The sequence below is a fragment of the Oxyura jamaicensis genome, chromosome 3 (assembly GCF_011077185.1).
Source record: "Oxyura jamaicensis isolate SHBP4307 breed ruddy duck chromosome 3, BPBGC_Ojam_1.0, whole genome shotgun sequence".
Taxonomy (NCBI): Eukaryota; Metazoa; Chordata; class Aves; order Anseriformes; family Anatidae; genus Oxyura; species Oxyura jamaicensis.
The window spans coordinates 397,520-418,057 of record NC_048895.1 but is presented as its reverse complement, the minus strand read 5'-3'; the positions used below and the strand labels follow the sequence as shown (position 1 = coordinate 418,057).

The 20,538-nt window shown below is 39.5% G+C and overlaps 1 protein-coding gene across 9 annotated transcripts in view; it reads right to left on the bottom strand.

Annotated features, from left to right (window-relative positions):
• CFAP61 (cilia and flagella associated protein 61) overlaps window positions 1-20,538 on the bottom strand; it is a 101,811-nt gene that overhangs the window by 61,200 nt on the left and 20,073 nt on the right. For 8 of the 9 annotated variants that reach the window (XM_035320954.1, XM_035320956.1, XM_035320953.1 and 5 more), the window contains 7 exons: window positions 15,492-15,679; window positions 14,415-14,454; window positions 13,072-13,211; window positions 9,299-9,425; window positions 8,380-8,457; window positions 6,780-6,986; window positions 4,614-4,748 (listed from right to left, as the gene is read on the bottom strand). In XM_035320954.1, the coding sequence (XP_035176845.1) occupies window positions 4,614-4,748; window positions 6,780-6,986; window positions 8,380-8,457; window positions 9,299-9,425; window positions 13,072-13,211; window positions 14,415-14,454; window positions 15,492-15,679 (915 nt within the window). The remainder of the gene's footprint in view (window positions 1-4,613; window positions 4,749-6,779; window positions 6,987-8,379; window positions 8,458-9,298; window positions 9,426-13,071; window positions 13,212-14,414; window positions 14,455-15,491; window positions 15,680-20,538) is intronic. The other variant, XM_035320957.1, reaches the window with a different exon arrangement.

Below are 20,538 nucleotides of genomic sequence, written 5' to 3'. Positions count from 1 at the left end.
TCAAGTTTACAAATTGTTTATTTATGAAGATATCATTAAAAATTATTTCATTATCTACAGTTTTCTACTCCACCAACAAGTACAAGCACCTTAAAGGCCAGCAGCACTTCATAAGATATTTAGTATTCTCCTGTAACCAACTGCTTCTTAACATAACATGACTGAAATGACTGACAGATGTGCAAAACACAATAATAATCTAATCTGTTTTAACACTGCAGGAATTAAGATTTTGAATCTTTGGATCTTATGCTAATTGGCGCTTCAATGCTGTTTACTGATTCAGAATACAAAAAATCAGAGATTTCTTTTTGATTTGGAACAGCTGTAGAAAGTGTTTGATCTAATGAGTAGACAGGAGTTTTTTCAGGTCTGTGTCACGAAACTCAGTAGCTTGGCAAATGCAATTTTGAGCTAATATGTGGAACCTCTGATACGCTTGCTAGAGAAGTGCAGGTTTAACAGGCATCCCAAAGTCTGGGTACTTCCAGGACTAAATGCAAGTAAGACCATTAGCAACAGCACCATTCCAGAGGGCTGCAGCGGGAGACTGGGGAGTATAAGGCTGCCTCCTCTGTGCCTTCTCAGTAAATCCTCATCTGATTTATCCCAATCTCCTCAGTAAAGGGATGCAAGATAGAGTTTTGTAGGATAAGACACAGAAAATCAGCAGCAAAATGTATTTGCCATCTCAAGGAACGCAGTAAAAGCTCATGCTGTCATTTATGACTGTTACAGGAAGATGTTACTAAGACCATAAGAATTTTCAGCCCTTTAGGAAATGGACAGGCACTGCCTGGGAAGCATCAGGTCTTCTGAAGCACAAGATGAAGCAGCACAGAGCTGTGGTTTAGGAGCTACAGTGAAAAAACCTGTGGTTGCCTTAAAACCAGTGCAAGGCTTTAATAACAAGGACAGGAATCAGAGAAGAGGAACAGAGTGTCTAAATTTCTTCAGAGTCACGGCCATTTTAACCACGAGCAAAAAGGCAACACAGGCCAAAGCCTGTCTCAAACTAGAAACAATACTGAATGAAAGGACAAGGAGTGAATGGGGTGGCTGGATAATTGCAGTTAAATAGTTGCTTGGTTATTGGTAAGTTATGTTTTCATATGATAAATTTCTGCATATCTCTACCTTATACCAGGCTCTCCAAGAAAGACTACAGAAGGAAGGACCCATGCTGTCATAAACACCATGAAACCCAGTTCATTCTGCTTGCTAGGAAGAGGTGTGAGCAGGCCAGGAGTCCGTGCAGAGTAGCACATAGGGTTTTCCTCTTTTTTCTTTTTCCAAACTCTGGAGTAGACTAGAGCTTTCACAGAGGGATAAGGAGAGCAAGTCATTACAGACAAGCAAGAACAACTGGTGCTCATTTGTCTGTAACAACTGATCCAGACCTGCAGGAAAACCACGTCTCGTCTGTACACCCAGGATCCATCCGGACTGGCAACACGTGGGAATTATCTGAGGGCAAAGCTTTCCTGATTTAGATCACTGCTTTGGCTTCTGGCTTTGGAGGAAGGAAACAAGGAAGAGGGTCCTTATGGGTCCTCTTTATCTGTACTTGGTCACTGTTTACAAGTGAATCTCTTCAAGGTCACAAGCAGGCTGGAACGTATTAGAGACACAAATTCATTGAGCCCTCAAGCTCCCACTGTGCACTCTCTCTATGATACTAAGACACTAATGGCCTACAGAGATATGCATGCACAAATCAAGAGCTGTGCTCAGACACCGAATGGCTGAGCTGCTGAGCCCCAGGCTGTTACTGGTGAAAAAAAAATTGGGAACAAGAGAAGAAGAGAGACAGCTCAAAAAAAGGCTGGGACAAGAGGAGGGCAAAAAGCTGCAAAAGCAGTAGATGAGAAGCAGATGTTGATGGCTAGATATCAAGGGGCATCTTGTAGGTATCAAAGCAAGAATTTCATTACAATTATCTCCATCATAACAGAGATACTCAAGCAATTAATTAGGAAAGGCAGAATTTTCAAGAATTAAAAAAGAATTGAAAAATGAATTTTCAAATGAAAATTCTACATTTTCAAAATCAACTTAAATTACAACAGAGATTGTAAATGCCAAGTGAGAAAACTGCCATCATTGCAGAGGATGTCCTACCTAAAACAGGAATTACAATAATAACCAGTCCTTCAGCTTTCAGGAACAAAGTGGGCTTGTGCTAATTTCAGAAAGAAGTGGGTTTTATTTGTTTGTTTGGTTGTTTGTTTTAACATAAGGAAAAGACACCTCAATTAAAAGAAGCTTAGCAAGCCAGAAGAAACATGTGAAAAGGACAGGCAGAGCTGTCTCAACTACTTGGAAGCCCTGCTTGCTCAATGGTTTTAAGACCCTGCAAGTTCCTGCCCATATCTACACAACAGCTTGGGAAAGATCAAAACCATCCTAACAAAAATGGTAAATGACATTTTCTCCTTACTGTTATTAAGGTGGTTGCCTCAGAAAGTTTCCCACTACTTCTTACTCCAGCCTCTTCTGCCTTTCATTTTCCCTCTCTCTTCTCCACACTTTCCTTCCAACATTCTTTTTCATTTCCCTTTCACCTCACTTGATAGCCTGCTAGCATCTCTCTTCCATGACCAAAATGTGTCTTGCTATTTTTAGAGGTGACTATTCTCAACCTTTCTATTTGGCAGAGTTATTCTATCAAGGAGTTATATGTAGTATCTTGCTCCTTGCAACAGGAATTGTGCCTTTCTGTTTACAGAGTGTCTGAGCACACATTTTGATTGCAAAATAATGTAGAGGTATAATAATTCTGTGCCTCCTGAAAGCTGATTATACTAATTTTATAAAAATACACCTCGTTTTATTTGCAACTTAGCTGCAGGATTTTGCAGGGAAGAGTAGGATTATTGATTTGCATCAATCTTCTTTTCTGTAACATTAAAGAGAGGGAAAATGCCTTATGCCTGGCTACTTGCCAGAGATAACAAAACATCCAAGATCTGAAAGCAGCAACAGCTTTTTACTTATACTAGCACATGCAGTCCCCCATGGTAGGTTACCTCAAATTATAAAGCTTTCCCCAACCAATGCTGGCCAGAGGTCATTTCTTTCACTCAACAGAAGAGTCGGTTTAGCTTTGTATGGTTTCCAATTCTTGGTATTTCAGAAAACTATAGGCAGCAGTACAGGACTAGCTTTATCCTCAAGTTACTGCCTAGGGATCAACCCCAGATGTCAGTTTTGATAGGACACAGTCTGTCAAAAATCTATAATTAATGCTGGTGCATATGCATGGATACTTATACGGTGCTAAATTTTTATTTTTTTTTTTCTTCCCCAAGCAAAACTTTGCTAGTGAAATACTTGTGTGTTTTACTCAACAGAAATTTATTAAACACAGGAGATATTAAACAATTATCTCACTACCTACAACTCTCAGAAATCCTCAGAAAGAACCCAGGAATGGAGCAGACACCAGTTTGCAAATCTCTTAGAAATTGGAGGTCTGTAATTTTCTATCTGCAATAACAACAAGATGAGCTCTTCTAGTAGGAGTAACAGCACACTTTAAAGATAAAATAGCAAGAAGTTTAAAAAAGAAGGATTAGATAGTTTATTCTGTATAGAAGAGGAAGGTAAGGATGTACATGCTGAGGGAAAGACTTCATTCAACAAAGCCAAACTCAATTTAATGGGCTCAGCCATGCTCTGGATTTTGCTTTTCCAATTGCTGCCTAATTAAGAGTTTTGAATGCCAAAAATTACTGACTAACTGCGAAAAGGACAGCACTAAAATTATTATATGGGAATCCATCTCAGCCAACTGGAAGGTAGTAGACAGACATAAAGCTCCCTAATTATGTTTCTTTAGTAAATTACAGCTACCTACTGAGAGTATCTATCACTAATTGTTTTTTTTTCATAGTATTTCAGCTTCACTAGTTATTCTTGTGAGGAGCCTCTCCACATCAAATTTTAGTTATTTAAAACTATAAGACAGCATAAAGTGTATGTTATTTAACCAATGAAATTTTAAGAGACTTGAATTTCAGAAACTCTTGATTGCATGAGTTCTACATAAATAAGAACTGTTTGGTAGTGAAAACAAACTTTTTCTTTGCTGTTAAATTATTCCTGGTATTTTGAAGCATTTTTGAAGGTACCCTGTGCATTGAAGAAAACTGACTTTGCGACTGATAAAAAATAAAAAAAATAAAATATATATATATATATAAGCAATTTCTACATAAATTGTCAGAACCATAAAGTTGTATTTTTTCACTTGGAAAGCATAATTCCTGAATAAACTTACCAGGAAGTGGGGATAAATAGTAAGTCAGAACATTTAAAATGTGTTATGAGTCTGAAAATACCATCATGGAAAAATATTGGTAAAACATAAGCATGTATTAGTAGGTAAATGTAATAGTTCAGTGATTGCTGGTTGCAATATGTTTTAAATTCAAGCTTAGAAGAAGTGATGGTTGTGCAGAAGCAGAGCTGGGATTGTAAGGGTATGGACACCATGTTCAATGTAATTAAGAAGCAACCTATCAACACGAAGTTGGTAATGCCATCCCATCTGCCAAACCCTGCATTAGCTGGCACTATGCCTCTTGCCTGCTGCTGCTTCTGTTACCCACCTGATCCTTGGAGACCTGCTCTGATGGAGCATTTATGCCAAGCTCTTCCAGAGGATAGACAATCTGTCGTCTTGGTCGCACGGGAACCATGTAATGAAGGGCAGATGTCAGGGAATGGGCACAGGGATGCTGAAACTGAAAGACAGAGATCTATATTTCAGCAGAGAGAATGTCAGAACAGTGCATCACAGATGTCTCTTGTATGGCTTTGCAAATCCAAAATTCTTAGCTCTGTTGGCTATATCTGAGAAAAAATCAGTAAATAAACAAACATACTCAGAGCAGAGGAATGAATTGCAGATAATTCCTGACACTAATGAAGATAATTATGAGAGTAATTACATTACTATCTCTGTGGGAATGACAGATAAACAAGTGGTTTGGTTTATGGGATTTTTCAGCACAAGTATTTTCCCCAGGAGGATATTTTTCTCCATAGTGATCATGAATCAGCTTGATTTGACCTCATTAAGCTATGTTATCTACTTACTGCTAACCTTTGCTTGTTTGGCAGAGAATGGTTATGAATTTATATAAAAATTCTATACCAACTAAAATGTGAATTTCATTCAAGCGATAAATGTTAATAATCTGGCATAAACTAGAAGTGAATGAAAACCCTAATGTTAATGTGACTAGCATGGATCATTAGAAGTAGCTTTATTCCATTTATTATGGTATGACTGGCTCCATCATAACTTATGACATGAAAAGGAAAAAAAAATAAAAGAATTACAGGAAATAAAGAATGACCATTAATTCAAACTAAATTACACTGAAGTACCATTCCATCCACCAAGATAAAAAGAAAAATGTTACTACACTGAGAACTGAGTAAAAAATCACTTCTACTGCTTATTAGAAAGCAATGATGAGCTAAAGCAAGTTAAAGGAACTCTAACCTGGAAATAGACCAAACTGGAATTATTAGTATGATTAACTTCTCCTTCTATCCACTGCTATTAAACTGCATTTTTGTAAGTGCCTCTGAAGAACTTGAGAACCTAATGCTACGCAAGGACATTGGTTTCTCAAAAGAGCACTTCATAGAACTCCACAGAAGTGCACATTGGAGAAGCAGAAAAATACACCCTTCTGAAAATGGACCTGTCCAACTCGTAAAAATTCCTGTGTTAAAAAAGGTGACAATTCCAAAACCACATAAGTCAGAGGACTGAATATATCTCAGTCGCCATCTAAAAGCTTGGAGCTTAGTCCAGCTAGCCAAGCATCTCCAGAGGGCAATTCTTTCCATCCTAAGATAGGTAGCTATGATCAATAGATGAACTGCCTCTGCATGCACTGTGTTTTCTCCATTAATTCTGCAAGGAGCCTAGGTGATTTGGCTGGGCCAAATCATTATGTTTGGGCCAGATCATTATGTTGGTCCTCATTTATTGAGTTGCGACAGTTCTTTGTTTTTTTCAACTGCACGTCCAACCTAGGGGCAGGACATGAAATCAAACTACAGCTTTTAACTCAGACAAAGAGTCCTACTTAGGCAGGACTAGGAATACTGAATGCTTTCTACCTCATCCTGGAACAGATCTATTGGGAAAGGACAGTAAATGGCAGAAACATGACCATAAGTACTACAGTCTATTAAATGGAAGGGGCTCATACAACAAATACGAGAAGCTATGTGGGTAAGAAGCAGATACAGGTCACCCAGAAACGAGGAGGTAGCAAACAAATTATTCTTCTACTGTGTTGCTCCTGGGGCAACATACTAACATGTGTCACTTAAGACATCTAACCACATTTAGAGAACAGTTGCCCTAAGATCCTCTAAATTTGATAGAAAAACAGACACTCACAATGAATCATTCATCTCAGAAGCCACCCCCTAAGAAGAGCTCCACGCTCTTAACAACGTAGGTAAAGAGCCATGGACATGTACACACCAAACTTACGGTCCTCCACATGCTTCCTGAAGATACTGAGTAAGTTAGGACTTGCATGCACTGCTAACAGCACTACAAACTAAGCCTACTATGCAACAGATGTGTCCATGAATGCAGATTATGTGGCACAAGAAAACAACGTACAATTTGCTCCAGGTTGCTAAGACAATTCCTGTTTACAGTCAGTCATAGAAGCAAAAAGAACAAAGTGAGCAAAGGTGACGATTTTTAACATGTAAAATGCAAACACCTTCCTTATTACCTTGCCCTCTGCATACTGTGGATAAATAGGGTAGTAAAGAGAAGATTTGTGGGCTAAGCGAAGAATCTCCTTTAGAAAGTGTTTGGTATAGTGATGAAATATTGGATTTAAGGCAAAGTGGTAAAGACGTCCATGTTCCTCTTGCTGGTAGTGGTTAAAATGAATAAAGTCTTCAATATTGTAATGTGATTGAATATACTCAATATCCTGCAAAGTAAGAAACTGGAAATCAGCAGTGATGAAACAGCTACATCCACAGTATTTTAGCAAGAGCCAATGAGTTGTTTTTTATCAATTAAGGAATTAAATAAGAATACTAAAAGGAATCACAGAATGACAGAGTTGAAGGGGTTGGAAGGGACCTCAAGAGATCATTGGGTCCAACCCCCCTGCCAGAGCAGATTCCCTAGAGCAGGTTGCCCAGGTAGGCATCCAGATGGGCCTTGAATATCTCCAGAGAAGGAGACTCCACAACCACCCTGGGCAGCCTGTTCCAGTGAAAATGAAGAGCCTTTAGGGGTTATTCTCAATTAAAAAGCACATTGATTGAACACATTTTTCTTAAAAATCTTTTCATTGTCTCAAAAACTACTATTCTATTTGTCCACCTTTATTTACATATTTGACCCCTTCACAACAACTGCTGATACAGGTTAATGGACATTCATGGGAAAACAAAACAAAACAAAACAAACAAACAAACAAAACAACAACAACAAAAAAGTCTCTGTTTGGCGGAGTTCAAGGCAGAGAAGCCTTGTCTTCTCACAAGAATTAAAACAACTGAGGGGAATTTTACAGAAAAGAGCTGTGCAAGAAATGCTCTCCAACAGATTTCCCCTATTAAAGTGATAAGCTGGGATTTTTGCACATTTATACACTCGAGTAATTGTTGCATCCTCTTAACACACTTAGTATAATTAAGATCTGTTTTTGAAAATAGGAGCAACTACTCCTTAGTTTAAGAAATAAGCACTACAGTTGTTGAAATATCTATAATCTACCTTTTCAATAATAGCAGAAGTCTGTAAAACTAAGCATTAAAGAACATTTACTTTCCAAAAATAATGCGCAACTTTATCTTTTTTTGGTACTCCTTTAGAACATATGCTTTTTGCTCATTTGTTTTGAAGTCAAGTGAAATTTATAAAGTACTGTTGGGAAAAGAAGTTAAGAAAGTAAATCCAGGACAGCTGCTAAACTTTGCAGTATGCTTAGCAAAACTGCTCACTGACTTTGGATGCTGGGGGCAAAATAAGTAATTCCAAACACCTGGAGGCAGAATGGCTTTATGCTAAAGAACCAAAAAAGGATGCAGGAGGCATACTTTCAGAACCCATCAAACAATTTCTTGCAAATAACAGGATGATTTTTTTTTTTTTCATCTGCATGTCAATCATAGTCCATGAGAAGGGAAATAATACAGTTTACATAGGAAAGAGATAGAAAGCTTAGAGAAGCATTATTTTTCACATATATTTTCTGTTAGGTACATGTACAGTGGCAAGCACAGAACTCAGCCTTTGGTTCTGAGGTCTCATTGTTACTATTTTCATACAACACAAACATAGCAAATGGGGAAAATATAAATAGAATTTACCATTTCATCTCTAATGACTGAAATGCCAACGATTTGATCCAAAACTTCTGCTATGAATGCTTGTATTGGGGTCCCATCCTGCAAGGGAACAGCAACATAGGCACAGTTCGTATTTTATTATTAATCTCAATATTTTACTGTCAATGTGTATTTCACCACATGACCACAGTTAAAATATTTTCCCAGTGCATATTCATGCACTACCCAAATTTAGTTCTTCCTAAACTCAAGGCATAATGAATGCTTAGAACAGTGTTGTATATAGCTGAACTCCTGACCATGCAGAACCACACTGACTAAAGTTTAGGTTAGGGTCTAGCTGCTACAGCAGTGCTATAGGCTCAGCCACTAATTTAGTCCTGGGTTAAGTTCTGATGTTAGGAAATAACATTAATTAAAATATACATAATCTTCATCAATAGCTGTATAAAATGGATTTCCCTGCAGTTGTATGATTGGTAATGTTAATACTCAGTATTTTGTCCCTGTAGCATGTTTCAGCGAGCAAAAATATTCTGATGTTCCCTACTGTTTCCTAAGCATATGTCTAGTTGTGTTATGGGAAGGAGAAATAGACCCCTATCATGTAACAAAACACACGTATGTGTTCATCATGCAGTCAGATGTACATGCAAGAAAAGCAACAATGGAAATCAGGCTGTGGGTGGCCAACAACAACAACAAAGTATCCATCCTGCTTCTGTCTCAGCATTTGCAGAATCACCAGAAAAATGGGCAGTTGGTCTAGGCCATAGATCAGATTAACCATCACATCAGGCTGAATACAGCCTATACCAACTTCTGGTACTGACCAAGTACATACATACAGTACACCTGTTTAGAGTACCATGGTAAGTTCTTGACATATTTATCTGTATTTATCCATTCTATTGTAAATGCATTTGCAGCAAATACTCACTGGATCCCCGCGAGCCAAAGTAAATAACTTTAAGTCATTCAATATACTTTCATTCAAGCTAAGGTTTTTAATAAGCATTTTGACACCAGTTATATCATTTGTTGTTGCTCTTCTTACATTAAAGGACCTATTAAAAAAGAAAAAAGTAGAAGTTTGCTCTGTGACAAATTAAAGGCTACAGTTACTATGCATGTGAGGATGTCTTTCTTCCATAAGCTTTGAATACATCTTTTCATAGCTGAAATAGGTTGCTACATGACAGTTTTTCCAAATGCGTATATTAAATTTTATTGTGTAATAACAAGAGAGATCACACACCATCTGCTTAAAACAACTCAGGAATGCTGCTTTAATTGCTACTAAACACTTACATCCCAATGCCACAAAGCAAAAACTAGCCATAGCTGTAACCACAAGGTATCATGCGTTCCTGAGACTAAAAGCCAGAGACAGGAAGCAAGGAATCTTTAAAAATAAAAAAAGAATCCATTAATATACTGACATGGGAAAAAAAAAAAATGGAGAGAGAGGGAGAAAAAAAGAAAAATAAGTAGAGCCTACTGTCATATTCAGATATGGAACAAAAGAAAGGCAGGAATATCAATACAACGCAGGAATTTCTCCAATAAACACCAAATGACTAACACTTGTGTTAGGCCTCAATTCTTCAAACAGTTATACGTGAGGATAAATTTACACAAATAAAATGCCTCTGCTAAACATAAGACTGACAATTACTAATCACGTGACAGTGACACGGTATAAAAATATTTATAGCATGTTCCAGCTGTTTTTTTGTGCAAAAACCACCAACATGTTAGCTACAGACAGGAATACCCTGGCACCTAACTCGTTCACACACTTGGTTATAAAACATGTTCTCACCCAAAAAAGAAAAAAATTACTTCACAGTAACCATCTACAGCATTTGAGAAATTCTTGTTATCTTTTAAAGGCATCAACCCTTCTTGGTTAAACAAGACTCACATACAATTAAGACTTATGGAGTGCTTTTCAAGGAACTCAATTAAAATTTAATTTCCAAGAATTAAGATCTTTCACCCACAGTTTACAAAAGCCTGCAATTCATGTAGTATAGTTTCCATTCCTGTAGTTCTTGTTTTCAATTTAAACTTGTATGTGCTATTCTTCATCCTAAGTCACATTAATATTGATTTTGTGGAATATGGTTCTAATAATATCAGTTCTAGTAACCTTAAAAATATATACCTACTTAATATATGATATGTTATGGCAAATTTCACAGCTCAATCTTATGGAATACTTTCAACTCAATTATTTGAGTGCTCAAAAGCATACAATACATTTGATTACTACATTCTGTAAGAAATCCTGCAGCTGGCATCCAAATTACGAACTAATCCTGAATTTCTAAGTGAGCTTTGGCTCAGTTTCCACACTTGTTAACACATTTCCACAGACAGCTAACTGCATGATCAAACAAGTGATGAGGATGATGGCCAGCAAGACCAGCAATCTGGTTAACTCTGCAACCCGTGAGCACTCTATCTCCCTGCTACTCTAGTGTGCCCATGGTTTGAATTATTCCCCCTCCAATGGCCAAGAGAAAGCAATTGGGTCAATAATGAACTACGTTTTTAGCATTAGAAAAAATAGAACACATAAAAAATGAAAATTATTTTCAAAATGAAATAAGTATATGAATAATTAGACAACCAGATCCACTGTCAATATGAAAGAGTAGGAAGGAGTATCCAGGGATTGGGCTCATTTCTCTTCCAGCAAAGAATTAACTCACTTTAGATGCCCAGTTCCTTTGACTGCTCAGAAGCCAGGACACTATTATTATTATTATGCCATTTAGTGAAAATTGAAGGAAAGTACCCATTAAGCAGTTCAGCCTATGCCTTCTCATCTGTTATTTTTTCTCCTTCACTGTTAAGTAGCAGACCTGTACTTCCATTTGCTGCACTCTTGCTTTTTGTGTACTTAACACTTTTTCTTACTCCTCTTACAACCTTTGCTAATCAGTATCTCATTTTGTGCCTGTGCCTCTTCTGATTTTGCCCTTTCATCTCTTCGCATTCCCACCTTCTTACCCCTGTTTTCCTTTTAATCCATTTTATATGATGTCCTTTTCACTCACATGCCTTTTGAAAGCTCTTGGTGCAAGTACAATATATTGATCTTTTACTTTTTCATAATTTTTTTCCTCCCTGTTTTTTTTTTTTTTTTTTTCCTAAGGGAGTATCTGCTGTTGTACACAAAGTTGTGCACAGAAACTTTCTAAAAGCTTCACCTGGTTTCTTCTACACCTCTTCTGATTATAAACCTTACTTAAAGGGTATTTTTTCCTACTTTCCAGCACAGCTGCAGGGGCGCTGGAAAATGCTACTAATGACACTATTCTGTTGTCATGGAAAGACTGGTATGACTTGGAATATGCACAATTTAATCAGAATGTTAAGGTCTTTTAAAAACCTTGATAACGAGTTTAATTTTGAACAAAATCGCAAAAGGACTCATGACTACCAATCCTACTGCTGGATTACTGAACAGCTGTGACTGAGATTAACAGGAATTACTCCAGTGGCTTTATCTTTGTCCAGCTGGATTCTTACATAATAGACAGAAGCCCAATTTCATCCCGTGGTAAAAGGCTTCTGCATATGTCCAACAGTAGCTGGCCAGTTCCTGCACAGGCTATTTGTATACCATCAATGGTGATTAAGAATGCAATTAAAACAGAATTATTTCTCTGAAATCACAGAGTATTTAGCTACATTAGTATGAAACAAAAGGAAAATGTCCTACTGTGTCAAAAATTTAAGATTGGTGTTTGGGCCAGCACAGGCTTGTGATACAAATGAAGGATTGTGACAGAAGTTATAAAGACAGAGTTTCTGCATCCCAGTTTATGAATACTTCAGACTATAGAAATGTTCAGAGTAGCATAAATTTGAAAAACATGAAATACCTGATTTGACACACACAAGAAAAAGAGATAAATTAGGTAAAATAGATACTCAACAATGAGGTTACTGTTGTGTATGTTCAAGAAATGCATTACTGCAGTTCTCTCTTGCAAGAAATTTTTATCATGTTTCCAATAATTAAATCTACACCTGGCTTTCAAATAGTCAATGCTATTCAAACCAACCCAAGTCTAAAGGGTCAAATGTGGCACCATATTTCTCCGTTGGTTTTGTTTACAAGGAAGTAGCTTGGAGAAGCTACTCATCCATAATAATGTTTATCTTCATTAAGTTAGTACCATACATTCAAACTTTAAAGGAATCTTCCTATTGCAATTTTCTTTTTACTTTACAGGAAACCATATAAATGCTGGCAGTCAGAAGACCACTTGCTTTTACATGTTTAATTACCTTATGTTTTGTTTCATTAAAAATCAAGTCACTAATTAATTTATTTTACTGAAAATATAAGGTATTTTTACACCATCTAGTATAATGCTATGTGGAGATACATCTGAGTAGGCTTAGAATTCACTCCACAACAAGAAGTGAAACAGTTGCAGTAATGCTGCTGAAGACTAAGTTACTTAACCCTGATCCTAATTGTTCCAGGCACAGTCCCATGCTATTCAACTATACTGGTTTTGGGACTCTAGTTACCATTTCTGCAAGATGTTGTGCTGTACCATGCAAACATATCAGCTTGCTCTGAGATAATGAAGGAATATGCATCTGGTGCGAGGTTTGATGATGCAAGTATATTCCACTAAAGTAACTCATAGTATATCATTTGTTGTCACGAGGTGCATGACTCACTTGAGCAATCCCACACGGTGGAACACGTAAAGCTCATGGCCAAGTTGGGTAGTGAAGTAAGGGACAACGCGAACAAAACTCCGGATCAAGCAAAACTCCGGCACATGATGTGGCACAAGGATGATACAGAAGTCTTTGTCCTGAAAACATTTGCAGAGAATATAGGCTCTTAGTGATCTCAATGTCAGCTTTACACAAAAGCTTCTGACTAGAAGGGATAAAAAGAAAATAAACAAAACTTAAAAAATGTGCTTAAAACATCCATACACTCCAAATGTTGTTCTACTTAAGACACTTTCATGCCTGGGCAGCACAAAGCAACTGATAAACCCAACATAAACTTGACTTACAAAAATGGGTCTTTTAGATCCAGTAGTAAAGACTTATTAGTTAAAACGCTGGCATTCCCTTAAGGTCCTTCCCTTCCCTGTTTTTCTTTTCTTCCTCAGTGGAAACATTATGCCTATGCCCACACCTCTAGGGTTAATTTATTTTCCTTGAGAGGTTTGTTTCTCTACCCTGCAATTCTGTTGTAGTGGCATTTTAAGACAATGTATGCCTGTCGGGGATCTTTTGCACACTGGCAGCCAAGTGAGACCATCAAGGAGAGCAGGATGTCCTAAGATCCTGAACAAACAGTCAGTGTGCATGCACAGCACCATACCTTGCACTGTACACACACTAAACCTGAAGAATGTAAGTTTGTATACATCTAGTGATGTTAATCTTGTCCTGAATTTGGCATTGCTGGTGTACATGTGCTACAGGCTGCCTATTCATACAAACGCACATTGTATTTGCAGTCAGTTTGAGCACATTGTGTGATTAATTTTTTTTCTTACTATACCTGGTAAGTAGTTACTGCACTGTATATTCATATCCTTGTTTACCTCACGTTAGCTTTGCCCTAAACACCCACGGTTTAGGATATAGGCAAGTAATACAGATTCCCTTAATAGTGCTGCTTCCTATGATTTAACTCTGGCTCCTGTAATGTTTTTTCCTTGATACTATTTTTAATTTAGGTACCATATATATCTATACACAATTTTAAAGGAGTTCAAAACATTTGCTCTCTAAATTTGCATCTCAAAAAAAAAAAAAATATATATAAAATCCCCCATGGAACATAAACAAAGAACTTATGTAGACAGTACAGAAAGTCCAAAAGCAGCCAAAAACAGAAGTCAGACTCAGGGTAACTCAGCACAGTGTAGCTAGCCATGCTGTACTCCTGTGAGTCACTGAATTACTCAGGCACCAGACCTAAATATTCTTGCTGACAGCTGCACTTCTGTCACACCAAGCATACATATAAACTTTAAAACTTAAAGTATACATACTGGAAAAAGCTTGAAAACATAATGCAAAAAATCCAGTGATCTGCAACCAAGAGCAAACATTATTACATAAAATGCATAACAAACAGATCCTAAACATTTCAATATTTACTTCCCCATAAATGCAATGAATTAGCATTCATAATGCTAATCAGACATTCATTCCTGCTAACTCAACATTAATCAATTGCAGATGTCACATGCTGCACATCAGTATGGTTGAAGCATCACTATTAACAAGAACAAGCCTCAACATCTGAAATAATATCAAAACATTATTTTATTCACTGAATGGAAAAAATTGACTTAGATGTTGCTGACTCAAAAAACATTTTCCAGAAGAATTCCATGGGCTAAGAGAGCAGCATTAGTATATAGTAAACATTAAATGAGATTACAAAAAGTTGTCATGGACCACAGTATTCACAAGGTTTGTGTCAGTACCCATTTGGCAAACCTATCCAATGTACTTTATCAGACTAATGGCAACATCAATACTTTGAAATTGTTTCTGTCAAAAACAATTTTAAAAAAAGTATCAAACATCTGCAGATATATACCAGCAGTTTGGTTCCTTTGCATTTTACTTACAATGCACTAGCAAGCCACAAAACAGCTCTAGACCTAAAAGACTGAAACATTTAGCAACTTTACTGTATAACACAAATTCCTCAGCAGTGAACTTCCCTTGAGGGCTAAGATTCAATCATACCTAGACTAAAACCAAACTGCTATTTTGGGATCCATGTCATGCAGGGTCAGCAGTAACTCTTTCAGGACAATATTCTGAGATACAGTCAGGATTACTTCATGTCATCCTCTCAGACATATTTGCTTTTCTAATGGTCAGTACCTTTTGCAAAAGTAACTTGCTAATTTTTGTCCCCATAGTTCTATTAGAGGTAGGAAGTTCTAGCTGGAGTTTGAAAATTTCAGTAAGTTATCAGTGAAAGAAAGAGAAAAAAAAAAAAAAAACAACCTAGTTCTAGCACGTGCTGTCACTTTCAGATTTGTCCAAAAATGTTACATTAAAAGTTGTCACTAAGATTAGGAAAGCAGTAACTATTCATCCACACTTACCTAGTCTCATACTTCTCATCAATACAAAACAGACGAATACAGACAGCATTTGAAGCTCCTCTGTACACTGGATGGAAAGTATCTTTTTCTTCAGTCACAAGGAGGGGTGATGCTGAGTATTTAAAATCTTTGTGTGTGTTATCATCTAAAAGCAGTTCAGTATGGGAAATGGTAATCAGTTCACCTTTCTGCAATAATAAGAGAAGTGATCACTTAAAACATTCCAGAAGAATTTTTTTTTTTTTTTTTTTTTTTTAATTAAGGTCTTGTATCATTCCTATCTTAAAGCATTCCAAGCAGACATGCAGGGATGTAGTTTTTACCTGTCACCTTGACAAACACAAAAGTTTGAGGAGGTATTTTTAATATGCTTTCATTTTTAAAACACTAGATTAAAATGGTCTTAAAAATTTAGAAATTGTTGCCAAAGAGCAATACATTTGTAAACAACTAATAGGTATCTTCTCTGGAGATATTGAAGGCCTCTCTGGATGCCTACCTGGGCAGCCTGCTCTAATGAACCTGCTTTGGCAAGGGGGTTGGACCCAATGATATTCAACCCCTACAATTCTGTGATTCTGTGATTAACATTAGAATCCCTTTGCAAGGCAATAAAACATCTTTCAGAAATGCTTTCTCATGCATACTGAAACTATGTGAAAGTTAAAACATGTTATGGTAAAGAAAATGGAATGAAAACAGATAATGTTGTTAAAATGGAAATGAACAATAACATGAAGAAAACCAGAGTAGCTTTGATACATTACTGAAAGAGAGAATAAAAGACGGGTGTAACTGTTTAAGATTTCTTGGGATAAACTCTCTGCTGATGTGTACTGCACCAATAGATGTTGTAGTAATGCTCTCTTATGAAGTTGAGGCTCACCATCAGAAACAGAAAATGCATGGAGAGAACAGGCACCCTTTAAGTTCTACAAATTATGGGAGAAAATTGAAGCTATACTTCTGTTTTTAACATTTTGGTAGCTTTCTGTCAGTAACAGATTTGAAGCCCAGTAACATAGTCACGTCAAAACCTCAAGACTCACAGACCTTTCAAAGTAAGCAGACTCCTGCCCTGCTACAGAAATGCTCTCTTCACATCTGCAGCAGGTCCCACTTGAAGCTGTGCATCCACACACATTTCATAGAATCATAGAAACACAAGGTTGGAAATGACCTACAAATTAATCTAGTACAACCATCTTCCTGTCACCAATAATACCCACTAAGCTACAAAATCGTATCTCATAGCAACTTGTCCAGGCGCTTCTTTAATGCTGCGAGGGATGGTGACTCCACCACCTTCCTGGGCAGGCCATTCTAGTACCTGACCACTCTTTGAGAGAAAATGTTTTTTCTGATATCTAATCTAAATCTCCCCAGTTGCAACTTGTGGCCATTCCCTTAAGTCCTATCATTAGCTATATGACAGAAGAGGCCGACCTCCTCCTTGTCACAACCTCCCTTCAGGAAGTTGTAGAGTGCAATGAAGTCTCCCCTGAGCCTCCTCTTCTCCAGGCTAAACAACCCCAGCTCCCGCAGCCACTCCTCATAAGACTTGTGCTCCAGACCCCTCACCAGTTTTGTTACCCTTCTCTGGACATGCTCCAGGCCTTGATGTCTTTCTTGTAGTGAGGGGCCCAAAACCAAACATGGTACTTGAGGCACAGCCTCACCAGAGCTGAGTACAGGGGGGTAATCACCTGCCTGCTTCTGCTGGCTACGCTACTTCTAATACAGGTCAGGTTCCATTGGCCTTCTTGGCCACCTGAGCACACCACCGGCTCATGTTCAGCAGAGCATCAACCAACACTCCCAGGTCCCTTTCCTCTTCAGTCTTCTAGCCACTCTGCCCCAAGCCTATAGCGTTGCATGAGGTTATTGCGGCCCAGGACCCAGCACTTGGCCTTGTTAAACCTCATCCCATTCACCTCAGCCCAGCAGCCCAGCCTATCCAGATCCCTCTGAAGGGCCACCCTACCCTCAGGCAGATCGACACTACTTCCCAACTTGGTGTCGTCTGCAAACTTACTGAGGGTACACTCAATCTGCTTGTCTAGGTCATCAATAAAGATATTAAACAAGTTGGGCCCAGTACCAAACCCTGGGGGACACCAGTTGTAACAGGATGCCAGCTGGATTTAATTCCATTAACCACAACCCACTGGGCATAGCCCTCCAGCCAGTTCTTTACTCAGAGAAGAGTATACCTGTCCAAGCCACAGACAGACAGTTTCCCCAGGAGAATACTGTGGGAGACTGTGTCAAAGGCTTTGCTGAAGTCTAAGTAGAATACATCAACAGCTCTTCCCTCATCTAGTCTGGTCACACAATCAAAGAAGGAGATGAGGTTGGACAAGCATGACCTGCCTTTTGTGAACCAGTGCTGGCTGGGCCTGATCCCCTGGATGCCACACAAGTGCCGTATGATCTCACCCAAGATGATTTGCTCCATAACTTTCCCTGGAGCCGAGGTCAGGCTGATAGGCCTGTAGTTCCCTGGGTCCTCCTTACAGCCCTTCTTGTAGATGGGAGTCACATTGTCAAGCCTACAATCCTCTGGGACCTCTCCAGATAACCAGGAACGCTGAGAGATGGTGGAAAGTGGATTGGCAATCACCTCTGCCAGCTCCTTCAGCATCATAGGGTAGAGCTTGTCTGGTCCCGTGGACTTGTGACATTCCAGATGGAGGAGCAGGTCTCTAACTGTCTCTTCCTGGATCACAGTGGGTGATTCTCTACCTGAATCACAGGGGACATCCAGGTCCAAGCATAAAGTACCCTGAGGATAACTATCTTACTATTAAAGACAGATGTAAAGAAGGTGTTGAGAACCTCAGCCTTATCCCTATTGATCACATTGCCTGCTGCATCAAGTAAAGGATGGAATTTTTCCTTGGTTCTTCTCTTGCTGGTAATATATTTGTAAAAGGATTTTTTTTTCTCTTTTACTGCAGTGGCCAATTGGAGTTCAAGCTGGGCTTTTGCCCTTCTAACTTCCTCTCTGCGTATCTTAGCAACTTCCTTGTAGTCACCCCAAGTAGCCTGTCCCTTCTTCCAGCAGACATAGACTCTCTTTTTCTCCTGGAATCTCAATAAAAGTTCCCGGTTCATCCATGCTGGTCTTCTTCCCCTCCGGCTCGCCATACAGGACTCAGGTACAGCCTGTTCTTGTGCCTGTAAGATTTCCTTCTTGAGGAGTGTCCAGGCTTCCTGAACCCCTTTGCCCTTCAGGAGTGACTCTGAAGGGACCCCTGCAACACGTCCTATTCAGGACAAAGTCAAAGTCTGCCCTCCAGAAGTTCAAGACAGCAATTTTGCTAGTGACCCTTCTGACATCACCAAGGATAGAAAACTACAATTTCATGGCCACTCTGACCAAGACAGTCCCCAGCTTTCACATCTTCCCCAAGTCCTTCTCTGTTGGTGAAGAGCAGGTCTAGTGGGGCACCTCCCCTGGTAGGCTCTTGAACCAGCTGTGTCACAAAGCTATGTTCAACACACTCTAGAAACCTCCTGGACTGGTTCCTCTGCACAGTATTATACTTCCTGCATATATCAGGGAAGTTGAAGTCTCCCATGAGAACAAGTGCTGGTGATTGTATAACTTTTGCAAGCTACTCAAAGAATAGCATCCATCTCTTCATCCTGAGTAGGCGGTCTGTAGCAGATCCCCACCAAAACGTCACCCCTACAGGCCTTCCCCCTAATCCTTACGGATCCTTATCCAAAGACACTCAACTTTATCATTCCCAACCGCAAGCTCTTCAACATCAAAACACTTTAATATAAAGAACCACACTACCACCCTTCCTACCTTGTCTAACCCTTCTGAAGAGCTTGTAGCCATCCATCACAGTATTTCAGTCGTGGGAGTGATCCCACCACGTTTCAGTTACTGGGTCGTAGTTAGCCTGTCGCACAATTGCTTCTAGCTCCTCTTGGTTGTGTTGTCCGTGCTGTGTGCATTGGTGTAGATGCACTTCAAACGAGACATCTGCCTCACCCCCAGCTTTAGTATTGTTCCCCTGGGCACTTCTCTGGTGAGCTGTTTTACCCCCTTCCCCCATCACAGCTAGTTTAAAGCTCTCTCGATGAGTCCTGCTAGCTCCTGCACCAGGATTCACTTCCTCCTTTGAGACAGGTGAGTTCCATCCATCGACAACAGGCCAGGGGTCGAGTAAACTGCCCCATGGTCAAAGAACCCAAAGTTCCTGTCTCAACACCAGCCTCTCAGCCTCATTACCCATGTTTTCCTAGCCTGCTCCATGTCCTTCACCTCCCCAGAAGGAATGGGACGAAACACAACCTGCGCTCCTTGAACTATTCACCCTAAACCCCTGAAATCTCTCTTCATAGTTCACAGGCTTCTCTGAGCAATTTCATCGCTGCCTGCCTGAACTATGAGTAATGGGTAGTAATCAGTGGGGTGAACCAGCTCTGGGAGTTTTCTAGTTATGTCCCTGACCAGATAAGCAGCTCAGGTCTGGTCTGCAAACGGGGCCCTCTGTTCCTCTGAGAAGGGAGTCGCCTACCACAACCACCCTTCTTTCTTTCCTGGCAGAGGCAGTCTGAATGCGTGGAGTTGACTTCCTCATTGTCAGTAACCTCTTACGGGAACCTTCCTGCACCTCCCCCCCTTCACTGTCCAATGCTACAAACCTATTGCTAGGGGGGCCTGGGGATGCAAGGGAAGCAGAGGGGTAGTTTGCTCACAGTGCCAAGCAGGGACCCTCTCCCACCCCTCCCCATCCCTCAGGTCACCCCCCCACCCAACAGAGACAGGGCAGGGGGTTCACCAACAATCGTGGGGTATCCCCGTGGCACCTTTCTCTCTGGCACACCAGGGAGCTACTCCACCAGGCAAGCTCTCTACCTGGTGGAGACCATGGCAAAAACTGTGGTCACAGAGACTGCCAGCAGATAGGATGGACTTGAAAGGGAGGAGGGACAGCATCCCTGTGCCCCACCGCACGAGCTCCCACACTCACCACCGCAGCATGCTGCGGGCGGTGCTCACGTGCTGATCGCCCCTCACTGTGCC